Genomic DNA, 21,276 nt, shown 5'->3' with positions numbered 1-21,276 from the left:
GAATTGACTAGATTGTGCAAACTCAGGATCCAAGGGCTGAGAGAATACAGCCATTTTGTGTGAAACTTGAGCCAGCCTTCTGCAGAACAAACTGTCAATAGTAGTTCCTTAAGGATCTACTACAGTCAGGTAGCCTAAGCCTAAGGAGCCTTCCAACCATGTTCCCTCAGACATCCAAATCTACATTGCAACATTACCAGTATTACTGCCCCATCTCGTCACCAACAAAGCCCTTCATTCTCTCCCTTAAGTGGAGATAGAGCGAGTCCATCTCTGCAAAGAAAGCCAACCACACCCCTTGACATTTTCAGACGGTATTTCTCTTAAGATAGATATTTAAGAGACATGGACTTCAAATCCCAGAATTCCCCAGTCATGCTGTGCTGGCTGAGGAATTCCGGGGCTTGAAGTCCACCCGTCTTATAATTGCCAAGATTGAGTATCGCTGCTTTAAATATATAACCTAACACAGCGGGGTAGGCAACCTCGGCCTCTTTTAGGACTCATGGACTTCAACTCCCAGAATTCCTGAGCCAGCCAAGCTGGCTCAGGAATTCTGGGAGTTGAAGTCCATGAGTCCTAAAAGAGCCGAGGTTGCCTACCCCTGACCTAACACATAATAACAGTATTTGCCAAGATATATATATATATCTTAAGCAGGAGCTCTTTGCGCCTCAGCGCACCGGAGAAACCTCCCCTTTCGGGCGCTCCAGTCGCCGCGCTCCGCCCTTTCAGGTTGGGCAGGTCGCTCCTATTTGCTTTGAGCGTCAAACTTGACCTTTCCCGAGATCAGAAGGTTGGCGGGGCTGTACGCGGCCGTGCGAAGTTTCGCCTAGCAGCGCCTTCTCTCTTGCGGCCGCGCGAACCAGGAAACGCCGAGCTCCTCCGGCCCTCGTTCTCGGCAGGGATTCCCGGCTGGGAAGAGACAAGGCTCTCTGCCCCAAGCCTGAAAAAGTTACTCTGAGCTCCGGCGCGTTGCTGAACGACGGGAGGCCCCTTCAGCAGCTCTGGGGGTGAGTTGGGAAAAAATAAGGCGGATCGGGAACACAAAGAGCTTTGGATATTAGCGTAGTAAAGAAGGCTGGATTTCCGCGGAAACTTCACTTAAGTCTCCTCTCAAGCCTGGCTTGGATAGGTCTGGGATTTGTAAGCAGCCCCATCTGACGTCCGAGAAACCTATCCTGCTTTGTTCTGCTCGAATACCATCTCTTTAAATCAGTACAGGTAGTCCTCGATTTGCCACAGTTCGCTTAGTGACCTTTTGAAGTTATAACGACACTGAACAAAGTGTACTGGAGGACCCAGATTGTTGGGGGCAATTAAGCTGACTTTGTAATAATGCCGCTTGGGGTGTGTGTGTGAAAGCCCTAATAAGCAGGCATATACATAGAATGAAGGCTACTGCTAAGCTTGTCAGCCGCCCTGAGTCTTCGGAGAAGGGCGGGATATAAATGGAATTAAAATAAATAAATAAATAAAATAAAGTGAGTTATGACCGTTTTTCACGCTTGTGACTGTTGCAGCATCCCCCCCCCCCATGGTTGTAATTTAAATTACAACTGACTCACATTTATGACACTTGGCAAGGTCCCGGGGTCACGTGATCACCTTTTTACCACCTTCTGACAAGCAAGGTCAATGGGTAAACCAGATTCTCTTAACAACCGTGTGACTAATTTAACAACTGCATTGATTCACTCAACAAATGTGGCAAGTAAAGTCATAAAATGGGGCAAAACCCACTTAAGAAACGTCTCACTTAGCAAGGTAAATTTTGGGCTCAGTTGTGGTCATAAGTTGAGAACTACCTGTATTCATCAAAATGGTGCCCTCCGAAACTGTTGAACTACTCACCCTAGGCAGTTTCATCAGTGGTGACTGTGCTAGCTGGCAAACTAAGGGACCTCTAGCCCAGCCAACATTTCTGCAAGTCATCAGGTTGCAGAAGGCTCAGTTAAATCCCTGTTAGCCCTGCTCTCCATCTCAGACTCGAGACAGATTTCAGGAACAAAGCTTTTTTAAAAAAATCCTGGTTTTGCTCTCAGATCTTCAGTGCTGAAGGAGGAGCACCATTTGGGGAAAGTCAGATGACTGTGGACCACCTGGGGGAAGGACAGGATTCAATTAAAATGGCTCAGAGTAGGCTAGGGCAGAGGTCCCCAACCTTTTGGGCACCAGGGACCAGTGCTGTAGAGAAAGGTTTTTCCACGGACCGGAGAACGCATAGTTTTGTGTGCTGCCTGTATCCCACAGATGGGGCTTTGCTTGTTTGTGTGGACTGGTTGCTGGCATGCCATGGCCCAGTACTGGTCCACAGACCAGGGTTGAGCCCACAGGGATAGGCAACCTTGGCTGTTTTATGACTCGTTGACTACAACTCCCAGAATTCCTGAGCTAGCTGTGCTGGCTCAGGAATTCTGGGAGTTGTAGTCCACGAGTCATAAAAAGAGCCAAGGTTTCAAGCACATTCCCAGAATATACAGTCTCTCTCATCATAAGTCAGGTTTAGGCAATCTACTGTAGTCTTTTCTGATTCCTGCATCTCAAATGGGAATTTGTGCTACCACAGGTACAGTTGGGCTAAAATGGTATCATCTTTGACTATTGGCTGGAGCTGATGAGAGTTGTGAGTTCAATCACATCTGGAAGGTGTGCGACTTTATCCCACGGCAAGATGAAACCTGAATATGATCCTGGATTTACCGTACCTGGCAATGTAATGAAAGATGGAGATAAAGCTTGTTGGATTAGATTTTTTTTGTCAATTCATTTAGAAAAAATGAACATAATATAGAACAGTCCAAAGCTGGGATACAGTCCATTAAAAACAAACATAACTTATAGTACATTTAAAGTAAAATTAAGATAATTCAGTAGAAGCGTTGACATCATAAGCTCCCTTGGTTGTGAGTACATTTATTTAGGGACGCGGTGGCTCAGTGGGTTAGGACGCTGAGCTTGTCGATCAGAAGGTTGGCAGTTTGGCGGGTCGAATCCCGAGTGCCGCGTAACAGAGTGAGCGCCTGTTATTCGGCCCAGCTTCTGCCAACCTAGCAGTTCTAAAACACGTAAAAATGCAAGTAGAAAAATAGGGACCACTACGGTGGGAAGGTAACAGCGTTCCGTGCGCCTTTGGCGTCTAGTCATGCCGGCCACATGACCACGGAGATGTCCTTGGACAAGCGCTGGCTCTTCGGCTTTGAAACGGAGATGAGCACTGGCCCCTAGAGTTGGAAACAACTAGCACGCATGTGCGGGGGAACCTTTACCTTTACCTTACATTTATTTACTGAGCCTACGTTTGTTTTTAATGGAAATCTAAAGTAAAGATAGATTAAAATGCAGCAGTTCCTCAGGCAGTAGGAACCCTGAGTGGGCTTTAATTCTGTGGCTTATGATAAATAAAAAGAGCAGAAAGAGCTGCAGTTCAGAAGATCGGCATCAGTATTACAATCACACCCTCCTGTGTGACCATAGCATTATCTGGTCATTTGCATGTTAGCCATCCCAGATCCATATGCCCTAAACAGAGATTCCTCCTTTGCTTGAACATGACACAGTTAACACATCAGCGCTGATATAAGTAAGGAACGAAAGATGCCTTGTGCATGTGTGAACCAGTTGATGGGTGCAGCTGATTGCATTAAAATCCATCCTAGAGAGAATTAAGTTATACATTCCCAAGAAGAGATAGAGCAGACCTCAGTAAAATAATCTATTTTCCTATAAACTATGTAATTTTAAAACATTTTAATGTTTTTTTCCCCACAAGGTTATAAGGATTACTCTACAAGTGATCCTTGACTTAAAAACTATCTGTTTAGTGACTGTTTGAAGTTATAACTGCATTGAAAAAAGTTACTTATGGCTGTTTTTCACACTTACGGCTATTGTAGTATTCCCATGGACATGTGATCAAAGTTTGGACACTTGGCAACTGACTCATATTTATGGTGGTTGCAGTGCCCTGAGGTCCTGTGATCGATCACCTTTTGCCACCTTTTGCCAAGCAAAATCAATGGGGTAGTCAGATTCACTTAACAATCATGCTATTAATTTAACAACTGCTACAATTCACTTAACAACTGTGTCAAGAAAGGACATAAAATGAATCAAGAATCACTTAAAACTGTTTCACTTAGAAATTGTGGGCTCAGTCAGGGTCATAAGTTGAGGACTGCTTGTATTCCGTAAATTTTGCTGATCTCTTAAAACAGCAACATTTTTAGCTTGCATTCCTTTGATTTTTGCCATTTGTTGTATTCCTCTCATTTTTGAAATTTATAGCATTATAAACTGTTCTAATCATTCAGTTTAGCAATTCCAATCATTTAGTTTAGCAACTCCCTGCCTCACTGTACATTTTTCCCCCCAACATGGTACTTTCTATGTGTTCTGGGTTCATATTCTATAGTTATTGACCAAGCTGACAAGTTTATATTTTGGGAAGCTGTTATCCAAAATTTTGGGGTGGCATTGAATTGGGAAAGGAATCTATACTATATAGCAAGTAATAAACCCTACTACTGTCACTTTCTCTTTAACAGATTACCTTTGTGCCTTATTTTGCGTTTCTAACCGAGTAACAAAATTGTTGACTGAATGTTAGCCATTCATCAAATTGAAGCAGAAGCAAACTCCACTTGTAGGTAACTTCTTCAGCAAAATAGAAAATGCCCCATTCCGGGAAATTTCATCAAGACAGAGCCTACATTCCTAGGGAGAACCCCAATTATTTTGAGAAAAGAAGCAGGCAACCAAATTCATCAGGTGGAAGGTAAGTTTACAAATCATCCTTTGAATAGAATAGAGTTTTTAATGCTTTCTCTCTTTCACTCTCATTTCCACGTTCCCTATCAAATTGCTGGTAAGTGTTTTAATATTCTATCAGGAAGAACAGGGAAAGAGTACATTGTTTGGGTATGTGCAAAGTGTTTTCCCACGCCAAAAAAAGCTCCCCTTTAATGGGCCGAGGCACACTTTTCTAAAGTGAGTAGCCTTGCATGTAGGGGGCAGGAGGAGACTCGTGAAATCTCTACCCCAACATCTCAGTTAAGCTTGAGTGGGAATTTCCATTAGCGCCAGGGCCAGTGAGTTTTCTCAGCTTAATTGTTATTCACAGCATATCTGATTTCAGGAAGAGTTGCAGTACACAAGGAAGGGGAGAGCATTCTCTTTCAAAGTTCGTCCCACAGGGCTGTAAACAATAGAAAAACACTTGCAAACATTAATGAAAGGTGGGTTTCCCCCCCCTCCTAAACTTAATTGTCCAGCTTAGGGAGTGGGATATTTTGGTTTTTGCAAGACGTGGTAAAAGAGTGGTAACTAACATGCTCCTTCCCCAATCTTCTTCGTGGAAGTTAAGATCTGGGAGAGAGAATTATACATTGGTACTAATAGATACTTGAAGCTCTAGTGGGGATAAAAAGCTTGGAAGTTAAGTGTGTCTTGGCAGCAGATGTATTTTACACACACACACACACACACACACACACACACACACACACACACACACATCACATATCTCTGGCATCCTCTCCATGTTTTTGTGGAATTATTGTAAATCTCAAGCAAAATACATTTTTTCTCTCAATTCCAATAATGCCAAATTCTCCAACTCCTTCTTCATCTCTCTATTTATAATGTCTGTCTTGGTTTCTACTTTATTACCGTAGTAATTTGGTTTAAGTCTGCACAGTTGCCCTATTGATTCTTCAGTTTTTTTCACTTCTTCTTCCAGATCTTTTTTTTTAATTCCTGCACATCCTTCTTCCATTTCCTTTTTTTAATTTATTGCAGTCGTTTCTGCCAAATTCTTCAAACATTTTCTGCAATAAATCTGGTGAAATGTCCTTATCTGTAAGTTGTTCTAGTGAACCACTGCATCCTTTTCCCAATTTGGCAACTTTCTTTGTGGTTGCCATGGTGAGAAAGTGAAAGTATGTCAATAGTACTAGTTTAAAGTAAAAGATAGGCTTTTTTTCTGTTTTGCTTATCTCTGTTTTAACATTTCAGTCCCAATTAGTTTTCTGTAGTTAATTGTCCCACAGCTTAGCTTTCTTATTTTGTAAAATAAAACAATTTCTATTGTCCTTAAAATAAACAATCAACATTGCCACAAAGGTCCAGTATGTTAGTCTAATTAATTTTACTGTTTTCCAAAGCAGTTTTGTCAGAAAAAAAATTATTTCTTCTGGGTTTTTTTAAAATCACTGTCCCTTTTGTTCACTTGAAACTTTCTTAGATCACCATCTTGTTAAGCTTTTTGCTTTTAAATTGAAATCCTTTAATATAGCTGATTTCTTTTCCTCTTCTTAATTTCAAAAAGAAGGCACTCACCAAGAGTCTTTGATCTTCGGTGACATTGAGACTATCTCTCTTAGCTTGTAAAGTAATTAAATCGTCAAGTGTTTAAGAAGTTTAGGCTTTGCTACTCAAATATCCATGAAGGCTGCACAGCAATTAAGGACACCTTGTAAAAATCCCTTAGCGCCCAAACCTTGACCCACAATTGATCACAAGAAACTAATTGTCATGAGAAGCAGCTCTTCCAGAGCACAAATGGGGTACTCCCTAATTTGTCCTTCCTCCCAAGAAATTTCTGTCATCTAGAACCACCTCCTGGTTGACAATTCCACCACTTATGCTGTCTCTGCTTAAGAAGCCTCTTGCAGAGATATCTAATTAACCATCGCATTTCACCCATAAACCTGCCCTAGATTCAACTCTGACCTAGGACAAAAAAGTGTGCTTGACTTCTTGTAGGGAACTTATTCCCCACAATGTGCGTAGGCTCATCCTCTAGTAAATATCCCATTTTCTCCTCACGGAGCTACCACATAAGTAGTCTTCCACCTTTTTGTCCCTCTGCATGGAAATAGAAGTTTATGACAGTAGCCCTCTGTCACAGATTTGGTGAAATCATTGCCAAATTTGGGAAAAAAACACCCACATTTATTTCCCAGTATAGTCAGGGACGCGGTGGCTCAGTGGGTTAGGACACTGAGCTTGTCGATCAGAAGGTCGGCAGTTTGGCGGGTCGAATCCCGAGTGCCGCGTAGCAGAGTGAGCGCCTGTTACTCGTCCCAGCTTCTGCCAACCTAGCAGTTCGAAAGCACGTAAAAATGCAAGTAGAAAAATAGGGACTACTACGGTGGGAAAGTAACAGCGCTCCGTGCGCCTTTGGCGTCTAGTCATGCTGGCCACATGACCACGGAGACATCCTCGGACAAGTGCTGGCTCTTCGGCTTTGAAACGGAGATGAGCACCGGCCCCTAGAGTTGGAAACGACCAGCACGCATGTGCGGGGGAACCTTTACCTTTACTTTTTATAGTCAGGTAGTGGACTGGGAGGAATGCTGCCATTATGTTGGTACAAGAATAAAAAGTGTTGTTGAAGGGAGAGGAAATTGCTGATCATCCTGACACACTGGTCTGTCACAAAGGCATCCATTTTTCTTCCTCCCTTTCTGTCCATAGGTTGTCGCAAGGAACAACTGAACATTCAAGATCTTCCTCTGCTTTTGCAGACCTTGAGCAGAACCATCTTGGACCAAGGCACAGTTATGACAATCCCCCACCTCCCTACTATCCTTCCAAAAAGACTTTTTCAGAGAAATGCTCAAACCTGTGCTCCCGAAGAGGTAAGCAAGCATTTTTCTGTTTCCATGTCATTATTAACTTATATTCAGTGGGCTTATAAAGATAGTTACAGCCAGCTTTTTCTCTTGTGGTGGACAGAATAAGAGAGAAGGGGATAGAGAGAACTTTTTAAAGGCAGAGCAGAGAGCAGAAGGCAAGGTAATTTAAATCTGTATCTTGGAGTAACACCTGTCTTATAAACAAATGGTCCAGATGACTGTAAATTTTCATACGAGATGCAACGCTAATAGGCAGGATTTCTTTTTTATTAATCTCTCATTCGGGAATCCAGTATGGTTATATATTTCATGTCCTTCCCTGATCGTGAACTGGCATAGGAGTCTTCCTTTTTTTTCTTTTCTTGATTTCTTCCCCTTCCTCTCAATCTAACGGTTATTAAAACTGTATGTGGGGTTCATGGTTAGTCATGGAATACGAATTTCCCAGACGTTAAGATCATAATCATAATAGTAAAGTTGGAAGGGACCTTGGAGGTCATCTAGTCCACCCCCCTGCTCAGGCAGGAAACCCTATACCATTTCAGGCAAATGGCTGTCCAGTCTCTTCTTAAAAACTTCCAGTGTTGGAGCATTCACCACTTCTGGAGGCAGGTTGTTCCACTGGTTAATTGTTCTAACTGTCAGGAAGTTTCTCCTTAGTTCTAGGTTGCTTCTCTCCTTGACTAGTTTCCATCCGTTGCTTCTTGATGGTGTGGTTACTCTTTGTTGTCTATGTCAAAACAGCTGTTGAGTTATATCCTGCTTTTCTGATAATAAGGCACTAATCATAAAATCTCAGAAATTCAGTGAAATCACAGTGAAACTGATCTCAGACTGGCTAATTCGGTTTGATTTCTTTTTCGAAACAGGGTAAGAGTTGAGAAAAACAGTCAAGATGTACATTTCTTAAACAAAGATGGTGTTTTTCAACATGCAAAGCACGATTTGTCTTTTTAAAATAAAAACAATATATAATTGAATATTGCAGGTTATAATATTGCAAGCTTAGGAGATTTTAGGATAAAAACGAAATGCAAATTAATATTAAAACCCAAAAAATAACTACAAAGTAAAAGACAGAAAGCAAGGCAAAATCTGAGATAGATTCCCATTGTCAGCTAGTTGGAGCCCAGATAATTATAGAATTACAGCATAGTGGGGAGTCCATGTATGTCTGAGGGAAGAATATTCTGCAATATAGAGACTATTACAGATGAAAAAGGCTCTTTTGAAACGTTACCTCTGTAAAGTTCATCACCCACATGCTAGTTTAATCTCAGCATTTGTCCTTTTCTCTGTTATTTCATAATTGTTCATAGCATCTTAAGCAATAGCAGGTTGAGAGTTCAAGGATTTCTTTATTAACAGATATTGGCTGTGAAGGAAGTATAAGCAGTCTCGACTTATAACAGTTCATTTAGCGACCGTTCAGAGTTACAAAAGCACTGAAAAAAAGTGACTTTAGACCATTTTTCACACTTACGACCGTTGCAGCATCCCCACGGTCACATGATCAAAATTCAGATGCTCGGCAATTGACTCATATTTATGACGGTTGCAATGTCTTGGGGTCAAGTGATCCCCTTTTGCAACCTTCTGACAAGCAAAGTCGATGAGGAAGCCAGATTCACTTAACAACTGTGTGACTAACTTAACAACTGCCATGATTTGCTTAACAAATGTGGCAAGAAAAGTCGTAAAATGGGGCAAGACTCGCTTAACAAAAGTCTCCCTTAGCAACATAAATTTTGGGCTCAGTTGTGATCTTAAGTTGAGAACTACCTGTAGTTCTCTTCTCTTAGAGATATTTTTTTTATTTTTTTTTAATCCCATTTATATCCCGCCCTTCTCCGAAGACTCAGGGCGGCTTACAATCTAAAGCACAATGTGCTTAGCAATAGCCTTCATTCTATGTATATGCCTGCTTATTAGGGCTTTCGCCCCCCCTCCAAGCGGCATTATTACAAAGTCAGCTTAATTGCCCCCAACAATCTGGGTCCTCATTTTACCTACCTCGGAAGGATGGAAGGCTGAGTCAACCTTGAGCCTGGTGGGATGCGAACCTGCACTAATTGCAGGCAGCTGGTGTTACTTAAGGAGGCATTAGCCCACTGCTCCACCAAGGCTAGTTGGCCATCTGTCAAAGATGCTGTGATGTCCACCTTGCATCGAGCAAGTTTAGGCTACACTTAGGGGTCCCTCCAGAGGGTGCATTTAAGCTTCCTGAGTTCCTGGGAATTATACAAGCCATTATTCTTATAGAGAACTTGGGATCATCTAAATGAGCCTTCTCGATATGTGACTTCAAAAACCTATCAGCTGTGACCATACTGACTGGGGAACTCGGGAAGTTTAGTACATGGTCATGGTTGATAATTCAATTATTAGGTTTTGAAGTCACATATTGAGAAGGCTCACTTGGATGATTTCAATATATATAAAATTGGCTTCTATCTATTACAATATTGGCTTGTGTCATTCTCCTACATCTGGCTAATTAGAACTCAACATCCTCAGTCATAGTCCCATCTTTGCTGCTTTGGGGTTTGTTTGGTTTTGTGTGTGTGTCTCTGTGTGTGTGTGTGTGTGTGTGTGTGTGTGTGCAATTTTCCTTGAGAGGGACATCATTTTCTCTACCATTGCAGGGAATGAAATGTTTTAGATTAGCCTGTTTCGTTGTCAGAAGTTAAGACTGATTGTTACCTAATTTCAAGAAAAGTAATCAAAGCTACAGATTTAGGTAATATTGAATAGTATGGTAGCTTTATAATACTTTCTACAATGGGGGAGGAAACCTGAGATCTTTTAAATCAGGGTTCCCCAAAATGGTCGATATAGAATCCAAGGGTTGATGGAACTATCTAATTATTGTTGTCGTTATTTGATGTACTATTAGCTAAAGTAATATTTATTAAATTATTTTCATATAAATATTTTTGGGGGTGTCAATGCACAATCTGAAACTTCACGAAGAGTCAATGAGCTGAAGAGTCTGGGGACCCCTGTTTTAGGTGTTGCTGAAGTAAAGCTGTCAATAATCCAATGACTCTTGTGAGTTGTAGTTCCACAACAGTGAGAGCATAAAAGTTCCTCAGATCTCACTGTTCAGCTTTATGAAAAAATGGAGCATTGGGGACCTGGTATTATGTGTTTTAATCTCTAATGTTCAGTTATATGGCAGCAACTATCCTAATGGTATAGTCAAGTAGCAGATTAATAAATATATACTACTTCATAAACCACTGACGCGGTGGCTCAGTGGATTAGGACACTGAGCTTGTCGATCAGAAGGTCGGCAGTTTGGCGGATCGAATCCCGAGTGCCGCGTAACAGAGTGAGCACCTGTTACTCGTCCCAGCTTCTGCCAACCTAGCAGTTCGAAAGCACGTAAAAAGGCAAGTAGAAAAATAGGGACCACTATGGTGGGAAGGTAACAGCGTTCCGTGCGCCTTTGGCGTCTAGTCATGCCGGCCACATGACCACGGAGACGTCCTGAGACAAGCGCTGGCTCTTCGGCTTTGAAACGGAGATGAGCACCGGCCCCTAGAGTCGGAAACGACTAGCACGCATGTGCGGGGGAACCTTTACCTTTTACCTTTTACTTCATAAAGAATTATATGATTCCCTCCAAAGACAACTGACCATTTTTCAAACTTCTTCCATGATACATTCAGAAATTGAAATGGGCCTGGGAATTTCATTAAATGGTCTTGCACATCCCCTGTTTTTTTCTCCAATACCATTTTGAACCATTATTTGATCTCTCTCTATATACATATATTGTATTTTAAGTGATCTTTTAAACCAGACATGTCAAACACAAGGCCCAGGGGCCGGATTCGGCCCGCAAAATGGTTTCATGTGGCCCCCGAAGCCATCCTGGAAACAGTGAGGGAACAGCCCCCGCTGCCTTGGCCCTGGCCCAGAGACCCTTCTTCTGCCAGAGACCCCCAAATCTGTCCCACTCCTGCCCAGGCCCCCATAGGCACCCTTGATGCCAATGATGTAGAGCTGGCCATGCCCACCCAGTAGGCCATACGCACTCCAGCCATGCCCACCCAGTAGGCCACGCCCACCCTGGCCATATCCACCCGCCCCGCCCCCCGAGGGCAACCACAATGCTGATGTGGCCCTCAATGAAATTGAGTTTGACACCCCTGTTTTAAACCATATTTAAACAAAAATAACCACATTTAATGGTCTAATTTTGTTTACTTAGTGAATGTGTTCTTGACAGAATGAGTACAAACCTCAGAGTGTACTATAAGAGGAGCTAAGAATATTTTCAGTAATTAAATAACATCACAAGAAAAGAAAAAACCTTTCGAAGTATTATATATGCTGCATATCTATATCAGATTCCCTAAAATAAGCTCTGGTAAATACAGTGAGACCAACTTCTTAGTAGTCACATGTATGATTGCATATTAATTTTCTTTTTCAAGGACAATAAAATGATTTTCTGCAATTCAAGTTTAAAAAGGGCCTCCAATGTTTTATTTTGGCTCTTCCATATAGCTGAGGGCCAAGCTAGAAACAAGAACAATATTTTTTTCTCTCTGTCTCTTTTTCCTTTTGGTTAAAATAATTGCAAAGTGGAAAGATGGGGACGGGGATAGATTTGAAATAGATTCTAGATCTATAAGCTTAAATGTAAATGCATTTTTTTGCAGAAAAGATTTTTTTTTAAATGCAAATAGCATAAGGCTATTGATTTTACCTGTGGAAGTAATGGGATTAGAGCAGGAAATGTTGCACCGCCTCCTTGTGGTCACATGACTGCATTTTGGGTGCTTGGCAACTGGCTCATGTTTACAGCTGGTTTCCACATCCTAAGTCACGTGACCATAATTTACTTTTCTGGTTTCTGGCAAAAAAAGCCCATTGAGAACAAAGAGTATAATTTAAGACCATGCAATTTGCTTAATGACTGCAAAATTTGGACTTACAATCATGTGAGTCATTTAACAATTACTGTAAAAACAGTTGTAGAAATTGAAGCTAGTCATGTAGGGGCCTCAGCTTATAACCATCTTGACTTACAATAGAAATTCCGGTCCCAATGTAAGTCAAGGTATACCTGTCATGTAAATATTAGATAAACAGTATGTGTGTATTCATTTTTAATACACTTATATAACCACTGATTTTTTTAAGATACTATATTTTCTACAGTCCTGTATTTCATTATGCTTATCCATATAGTCTGGTCTATAGGGTCTCCACTTATAAGTAGCGAGCATAATCAGGTCTTCAATTCATTGACTGAATGAGGCCATATATTTAATTTACCAAAGCTCCAATATCAGTCTTCCTCAAAACATATATTTTTACAGTGTCCTACACTTAAATGTTTGGAGGAAATTGGAGACTATATAAATGTAGTTGTGCAACAAAAGCTAAAATTTTCAGAGGTTAATATTCCTTGGATTGCATATTACAACATGGAACTTGATAACTGGACAACTATAGACTCTATAAATTCTATAAATAGATTCTCCATTCCCTTACTATGATTAAATGATTGATACTACTTTTTCAATTGAATTAGGCTTCTGTTATACCTTTAGTATAAGGGATGTGGTGGCTCAGTGGGTTAGGACGCTGAGCTTGTCGATCAGAAGGTCGGCAGTTTGGCAGGTCAAATCCCGAGTGCCGCGTAACAGAGTGAGCGCCTGTTACTCGTCCCAGCTTCTGCCAACCTAGCAGTTCGAAAGCACGTAAAAATGCAAGTAGAAAAATAGGGACCACTACGGTGGGAAGTTAACAGCGTTCCGTGCGCCTTTGGTGTCTAGTCATACCGACCACATGACCACGGAGACATCCTCGGACAAGCGCTGGCTCTTCGGCTTTGAAACAGAGATGAGCACCAGCCCCTAGAGTTGAAAATGACTAGCACGCATGTGCGGGGGAACCTTTAACCTGTACCTTTAGTAATTTCAGAGAAACTGAGATGCTATTCTTAGTAGTCCCTTCTTCAGACAGCTCTGTCTCAATATCTACTTTGCAACCACTGCTCCTAAATTATTCACTCCCCTTTTTTAGTTTTTCAATAAGCAAGCTGGGCGGACTTCACATTTCCTTTAAACAGTGATTAAGGTTGCCATTTATTAATGGGTAAGGCTAACTGATGGTGGGCTTAATATGCATATACTCACTTGTCTTCTTGTGACATACTTTAGGTTGCAAGGAATTTGATTTTGCACTCCTGGAGCCTTGGGCCTTTACTTTTGACTTAAGATTTGTGGGTCCTGTTAATGCCATATTTGACTGAACATCTTGATGAACTGCAGTTTAGCAATTGCCTAAATTGAATTCTTATAAAAGTATAATGGCTGTGCTTCATTTCCAGTCTTCAGTTCTTTTCTTAACAAGGTCATTTGCAAATTAGCAAGTGAGTAAATTGAATTTCATCAGCAAATAACATTAGAAAACAGCTATAAATGGTTTTTCCCCCTCCACTAGAATACACTAATTTGTAATAAACTAGCCTGTGTAATCATGTGCGAATGTGTGTGTTTTATAGTTGGAATAATGTAATTTATTTTGAAAGTGTTTCTGTTAATTGATGCTGTGGTAATTTAGAACTGAAACCAGCTAACCTGTTTATTGGCTTTTTCCTGCAGTCCATAATTATTTTTCTAGCTGCAACTGGCTTATCGCAGATTTTTACTTTTCATAAGGTTAATCTTCTCGCGATCTGAAAGAATACGTTTCCTTTTTATTATAAAATAAAAATATGTATATCTGGGGAGCGGTTATAATCAGAGTGTATATAAGATAGTGTGGAATATCTACTGAACAAACAGTGATAATTTAAAAACTGTTTTCCTTTGATTAGTATAAAGTCTTTATACAAAACTATACACACCCATACAATTCACTGTTACCCTTTGTTCTATCTGGTGGTCAAATATTAAATTGTAAGCATTTGTTCCTGCTGGGTGAAACGACAGAAGTTGTAATCTAAGCAATTTCAAGAAGGGAGATTTGGGGAAAGATGACCTGAGCACAAATCTGTGCCTTGATCTATCTCTGGTTTGTTTTCTTTTTCTTTTTTTATATAAGTTTTTATTAATTTTTTAATACAATTCAACCGTGCTTATTCAACAAACGTGTTGTCTGAGTTTATCCTTCACTAATACAAATTAAATTACTAACCCCTAGTTCGTTTCTCCAGCCATTGATAAAATAAGTCCCAAGTTTGAAAATATTCTGTTTCTTTTTTTCCCCCTTTCAATCTCATTATCTCTGATCTGTTTTCTTCTTGAACAAATTAAATACATTTTAACAGGATCTTCTCCACTGCGAAGCTTTATATGCTGTTTTGGTGCCCTCTTTCACATGCGCCGATCAAAAATAGAAACGCTCAGTGCTTTTTTTGTAAAAGAAAAAGTTGCCGGAACTCACACATGTCATACAACCCGCCTTGCCTACCCCACAAGGTTCCATCCAAAAAAGGTGCCAGAACGCCGTTCTGAGCGTTCTATGAGAAAAAAAGCCCTGGAAACGCTAGTCCAAACCAATATGAAGCATTTTGTATGTCTAATTCTTTTCCTGCAGAATTCTAGTTAAGTCAGCTGTATAAACCCTTCAGCTCCATTCTAATTATTTCCCATTTGAAGCTCTTCTCTCTTAAGCCTTTTACCTCCACCACCTCCTCCTCCTCCTCCTCTTCCAATTTCTTTATCTAACAAGATTGCTTTTAGCTTACACTGAGACTAGGCTTTATACACGAACCACCTCTGGGAATTGGTGCTATCAATATTTGTTGCCAGGAAAATAGCGGAGAGCTAGCTGGCCTCTGATTCCCACCGACAGGCTTTGTGGCATCTACCGTAGCTGACTTGAATCGCCTTTTGAAAAGAATAATCAGATGGCCTTTAATTCTTGAGCAGATGCCGAACTTCTCGGATTCCAGGCTGAAAAGTCTGCTGTTTGTACCAGCCTTCCCCAACCTGTGCCCTCAGGATTGTGTTGACTGCACTTGCAGCATTTCTGGTTGTGCTGGCTGTCAATCGTAGGAGTTTTTGTCCTGTATTTTAGAGAGTGAGGGAAGCTAATTTACAGAGTACAGGTAGTCCTCAACTTCCAACAGTTGCATTTAGTGATTGTCTGAAGTTACAGTGGCACTTTAAAAAGGGGCTTAGGACTGTTTTTCACACTTACGACCGTGGCAGCCTCCCCATGGTCACATGGTCAAAATTCAGACATTTGTTAAGTGAGATTTGCCCCATTTTACGACCTTTCTTGCCTCGGTTGTTAAGTGAATCGCTGCAGTTGATAAGCTAGTCACCTGGTTGTTAAGTGAATCTGGCTTCCCCCATTGACTCTGCTTGTCAGGAGGTCGCAAAAGGGGATCACATGACCCCGGGACACAGCGACGGTCATAAATATGAGCCAGTTGCCAAGCGTCTGAATTCTGATCACATGATTCATGGGGATGCTGCAAAACAGTTTAAAAGTGGATCGCTGCTAATTCTTCTTACGAACGAGCTAAATTAAATACCTCTCATTGTTCTCCGTCATATGCTTGATGTTATCTTTATTCTCTTTCTCCCCTGTAGCCAAGCTTTCCCCAGCCTGCTCCCCTCCAGCCAACACAGCCAACACATCTTGAGACAGCGAAATGGGAAAATAATTGCACTCATCGTTCTTCAATATATGTAGATTGAAGATTTATTTTTTTTTGCCTAGACAACTATAGTAATCTTTCTGACCTTCTAGTTTTGGTTTTGTCAAGTCTATCCGGTACTTTGTTAGCAAGATCGTTTCCCTGATGACTTTGGTCAGTGGCCTTCCTTCAAAAACCTTCAAATTACTCTTGGCCTTCTCTTGCTGCCAAGCCCAACCTGGGTTATCTTGGTGCTAGGTTTTTATTGTTTTTAATGTGCTTAGTATTATAGTTGTATTATGGTTTTTATGTTCTTTTTTTAGATAAGTCTGATTGGCAACCACCCAGAGTTGGTTATAAGGTGGGCAACTATAGAAATATTTCAAACAGACAAACCAACAACTCCTTTCATTTGCCAATTGGCCAGACCAGAAGTACTCGCCAAATTCGGCCTCACCTCCCCACAGCCACTGCCACTGGCTTTCTAGAACTGCTAGCTAATTCAACCCGTTTCCTTGCATTTGGTAGCAAAGAGAGGGCTGCCCAAATATATCGCTGTTTCAGCTTCCTGTTTGTGTGAAAAAGGGTCAGTGGCTACTTTTTTAAAAAAATGTAGAAATAAGTAGAAATAGCAACAAGAATATGAAAATTCAGAAAACTTAACAATACAGTAGTAAATGGGCGTACAGGTCTTAAGTGCAATTACTATGCACCCAAAAATAAAAGTGTGACTAGAAAAAAAAATCCAACGATCAATACGTTAAATTAATATGCAATGATAAGATTTTTGTTAGTGGGAGATCACTTGTCCTTTTCTACAGAAATGAGATATTTCTATTGAACAATATTTTGTGCTAAAGGTTGTTATAATGTGTTGTAATGGATGTTATGCCATCTCAAGGGATTAAAAATACTTAGTTTTGAAATTCATATTTTCGTGCAAAATCTAATCCAAAAAGGCCTTTAAAGGCGGGTTAAATAGACGCTATGCATACATGCAGCTACCAGGTAGCCCTTGAATTACACACATTCGTGTTATGACAGTTCAAAGTTACAACAGCACTGAAAAAAGTGACCGTTTTTTCATATTGTTGCAATATCCCCATGGTCATGTGATCAAAATTCAAATACTTAGCAGCTGGTTCATATTTATGAGAACTGCACGATCCCGGGGTCATGTGATCAACTTTTATGACTTTCTGACGAGCAAAATCAATGGGGAAGCCAGATTCAACTTAAGAAGCGGGTTACTCATTTGACAACTGCGATGATTTCACTTAGCAACTGTGTCAAGAAAGATTGTAAAATGGGGGCCAAACTTACTCAACAACTGTCTCGCTTAGCAACAGATTCAGTTGGATTCAGTTGTGGTTGCAAGCACAACCCAAGACTACCTCTACAATAATCGTGCTAAAGTGGACGGATTCCCGTTTCTCAAAATGGAGCAGGTGTTTTTGTTTAACTGGGTCTCACATTTTCTGAAAATGTAATAGTCCACGGTTGCAGAAAGTTTGAGAAACACCGCCTTAAAGGTTTCTTTTTAAATTCTCAACATACCTATCTTCAATGAGCAGTTCAACACACATGAATCATTGATGAACCTCTTTGAACTAGCGATGTATTTTGGCGCTAATAAAAATCACTGTGGGGATAAATATTGCCACTATTGTCATGTTGAGTCCCTGGAATTTTTAGCACAGCTGAAGCTTTTGATAGGCTTCATTAGGGAAGACTTGGCCTCAGGTCTTGTAGCTTTCAACATTTTAACTTGCTTGGAGGGATTGTATGAAAGAGTACAGCTTACATAGGGGGTGGATCCAGATTCATCTTGTTTAATGTAATTCCCAGTAAAATAAATCATTTAGGAAAACTTGGTGATTTCTTGGCTTCCAGCAAGCGAAAACAAGTAGGATTTCAGTTCTGTTTAGTCGTAGTTGTAACTTTATGTCTCTACACCAATACACAAGGAGAGACTGGCAAGTTCTCCATTACTCAGCTGCCCAGAGTTGCTTTGGATAGTGAGATGGGTGGCGAAGAAATTTAATAAAAAATACAATCAGACAGCAGGTGTTGCTGATGATTGTTAAGTATTGTGCTACCTATTTAAGGAATCAGGTCTTTTGAAAGAATATTTACCTAAGGGGAAAGTAAGCAAGAGGATGGCAAGCAGCAGAGGGCAAAAAAATTAAGTGGGCTCCTGAGCTGGATAGTAGATAGAAAACTCTTCATCTGCAGCACAATATTATTATGTTGTCTAGCTATTATTTTTGTCCCATAGCTGCCAAAAGTGGCAATTTTTTTGCAGTCAGGAACTAAGATTTTTTTTAAAAAAAATTAGCCTGGAGCTATAATACTAGACTAGACTAGAATTATTTATTGGCCAAGTGTGATTAGACACAAGGAATTTGTCTCTGGTGCATAAGCTCTATTCTAGATAAGCCTATCCAGGACAAGACTATCATGTGAATGTCTCAACTTTTACAGTACTGTATATGTAGCAGTTTTATTGGAAATAAGGAGGCAGCCCCCAAATATAAAACCCTCCCATCTTTGATCTTTAGTCGCAGGTGCCAAGAGCAGTGATTCAATCCATTACCTTTCTGCTATAGGAGATCCGTGTGGGTGCAAGCACCCACCTTGAAGTTCTGCAGAAGGAGAGGTAGAGCTGTAGCAATAGTAAACCGCCCAATTATACGATATTATTGCGTTAGTTTCTAGGTGCATTTTTACAGAATGAAAGGTAGCCACACCCAATGGATTTATCATGGTGTTCAATTCCCCATATCCTTCCTTCCTTTTCCTCCTGCAGGTGTCGTGCAGTTTATCGAAGTCACTGTCAACATCTTGGTGCTGATCTGCATAGGAGCAACCCAGGCGGGCGTCTCCGGTTTCACTTCCCTGGGAGGCCTAGGGTCTTTCAACCTCAACTCAATGTACAGTCCGTTTCAGGGGACTGAACTCCAAGAGGTGACCGAGCTGGACATGCAGTACAGCCAGCTGAGAGCCCCTTGCGTGTACGGAGGGGTAGCCTTCAGCCTGACAATGATGTGCCTAACGCTTCTGTTTCTTGTTGGCGGAGCAAAGCCCATTCATCGTCTTTCCCTTGGACTGCTGGCCGCCGAGTGTCTCTTTGACATCCTTGCCTGCCTTGGTTATATAGCAGCAGTTGGCCTCTACCTCCACTTTGTCATTCAAGTCAATGCCACGGATGTGTGCCTAAGGAGGGAAAGACTCTACGCGAGGCGCGGTTACACATCAGTGAATTGCAGCGTGCAAGGCGGGGACGCTTCTGTGGCTCTTTTTGGCCTGGTGGCCGCTTGCCTGTATTTCGGAAGCTTTGTGGTCTGCATCCTCACCCTTCGAGAGGTGTGGCTGTTTCGGAAGCAGCAGGATAATCGTTATAATCTCGAGAGAACCCACAGGGAAGAAAACCATCCAAAGCCCTATAGGGGCAAAGAAAACATACAGGCCGAAAGGACTTTTAGCACACTTGTGTAATCTACACCACGTATCTCAATGAAGCCAGACTAAAAAAAAAAAAAGATTTTTTTTAACCGAAAGGACAGTTGTGTAATACAATATCAAAGATCTATTTTAAAATTCATTCTTCCTAGCTAGGAACATAGTTCCATGGTTAGTTCCATAACTATCTTTACAGAAAAAGGGAAGAAATTGCAGAAATTATTTCCAGCTTTGCTCTTTTTTTTGCCTGGATATATGTTTTTTCAAGGGACGCGGTGGCTCAGTGGGTTAGGACGCTGAGCTTGTCGATCAGAAGGTCAGCAGTTTGGCGGGTCGAATCCCGAGTGCCATGTAACAGAGTGAGCGCCTGTTACTCGTCCCAGCTTCTGCCAACCTAGCAGTTCGAAAGCACGTAAAATGCAAGTAGGAAAATAGGGACCACTACGGTGGGAAGGTAACAGCATTCCGTGCGCCTTTGGCGTCTAGTCATGCCGGCCACATGACCACGGAGACGTCCTTGGACAAGCGCTGGCTCTTCGGCTTGGAAACGGAGATGAGCACCGGCCCCTAGAGTTGGAAACGACTAGCACGCATGTGCGGGGGAACCTTTACCTTTACCTTTATGTTTTTTCACTAAGATCTCTCTTCTGTATCACTGTCGTAAAAAAAAATCCCACCTGGAAGTGTCCCTGAAATCACCAATGAACTTAGCTTGCCTTGAAGATATTTATCCATAACGATAGTGAGATAGTTATTGCAAAGAGTGAATATGCGGAAGTTCAGTTATTTTAATTATGTATTGATTATCCTTGTAAATGACCCAGAAATCAGTTATTAGCTCCAGATTGAGACTTAAGGGTGTTGACCCATCAACTTTATTATGTTCAGAATTTTTTGCTTTCTAAGTGTCTGACTGAATGGGAAAACTGGGCAATAGTTCACTATCATTTAAATACATGGATATAGTACACCTTGCCTGCCTTTGTGGCTCTTAAAGTGCCCGAGACAATCACCCGCCGAGGGTGTGGTGTGTATTATTCTTAAGAGGATTTTCAAAAGTAGAGCCAATAACAAGTTGAAACAGTGCTTGGACTTTTCTTTTACTTCCATTCTGGGAAATATTTGAATGTCTGGACAATTTAACATAGGAAAGACATTCTCTCCATATCCTCAGTCTCGCATATAAACTTCTCTTCAACGGTGTCAGGTGACCGAAAGTCAGAAAGCCCCCAGGAAGGGGAGGAGGGGTGTCCTAAATTAATTCATCCTAAATTAAATTAAAACCATTCTGTGTGTATGGGGGGGGTCACTGGTCCTGGCCTTATCGCTTTTTAAATTGATAGATCAGCTTGTATAAACAGGGGTATAGCCATAATTTCCCAATTTCCAAGAAAGTCAGGAAAGATAAGACATTCTGGGCCCTGCCTGAAGCAGGTTTGTACGCTGCCTTTATAGAGCTTAAAGAGGGTTTTGATTCAGTAGCTAAGGAAATGCCTTCATATTAATATTCCAGGCTAGAAACTGGGAGGTTGTGAGTTCTAGTCCCACCTTAGCCGTGAA

At 41.2% G+C, this 21,276-nt stretch overlaps 1 protein-coding gene across 1 annotated transcript; it reads left to right on the top strand.

Annotated features, from left to right (window-relative positions):
• The first annotated feature begins 628 nt into the window (after positions 1 to 628).
• LOC308664741 (MARVEL domain-containing protein 3-like) lies at positions 629 to 20,214 on the top strand. The gene is made up of 4 exons (XM_081322205.1): positions 629 to 1,013; positions 4,548 to 4,777; positions 7,480 to 7,643; positions 19,064 to 20,214. Exons 2-4 carry the CDS (start codon positions 4,674 to 4,676, stop codon positions 19,750 to 19,752), a joined length of 957 nt encoding a protein of 318 aa, XP_081178331.1. The 5' UTR covers positions 629 to 1,013; positions 4,548 to 4,673; the 3' UTR covers positions 19,753 to 20,214.
• Positions 20,215 to 21,276: the final 1,062 nt, after the last annotated feature.

This window comes from Vipera berus, assembly GCF_964194415.1.
Source record: "Vipera berus genome assembly, chromosome: 3".
In the NCBI taxonomy this organism is placed as follows: domain Eukaryota; kingdom Metazoa; phylum Chordata; class Lepidosauria; order Squamata; family Viperidae; genus Vipera; species Vipera berus.
Note: the sequence above shows the minus strand (reverse complement) of the source record. Positions and strands in the feature narration are given on the sequence as shown.

Excerpts from the sequence above, each read along its gene's own strand:
- LOC308664741 (XM_081322205.1), top strand. The coding sequence starts at position 4,674 with ATGCCCCATTCCGGGAAATTTCATCAAGACAGAGCCTACATTCCTAGG. Across the intron at positions 4,778-7,479 it reads CCAAATTCATCAGGTGGAAG|GTTGTCGCAAGGAACAACTG; the intron begins GTAAGTTTACAA and ends TTCTGTCCATAG. Across the intron at positions 7,644-19,063 it reads AAACCTGTGCTCCCGAAGAG|GTGTCGTGCAGTTTATCGAA; the intron begins GTAAGCAAGCAT and ends TTCCTCCTGCAG.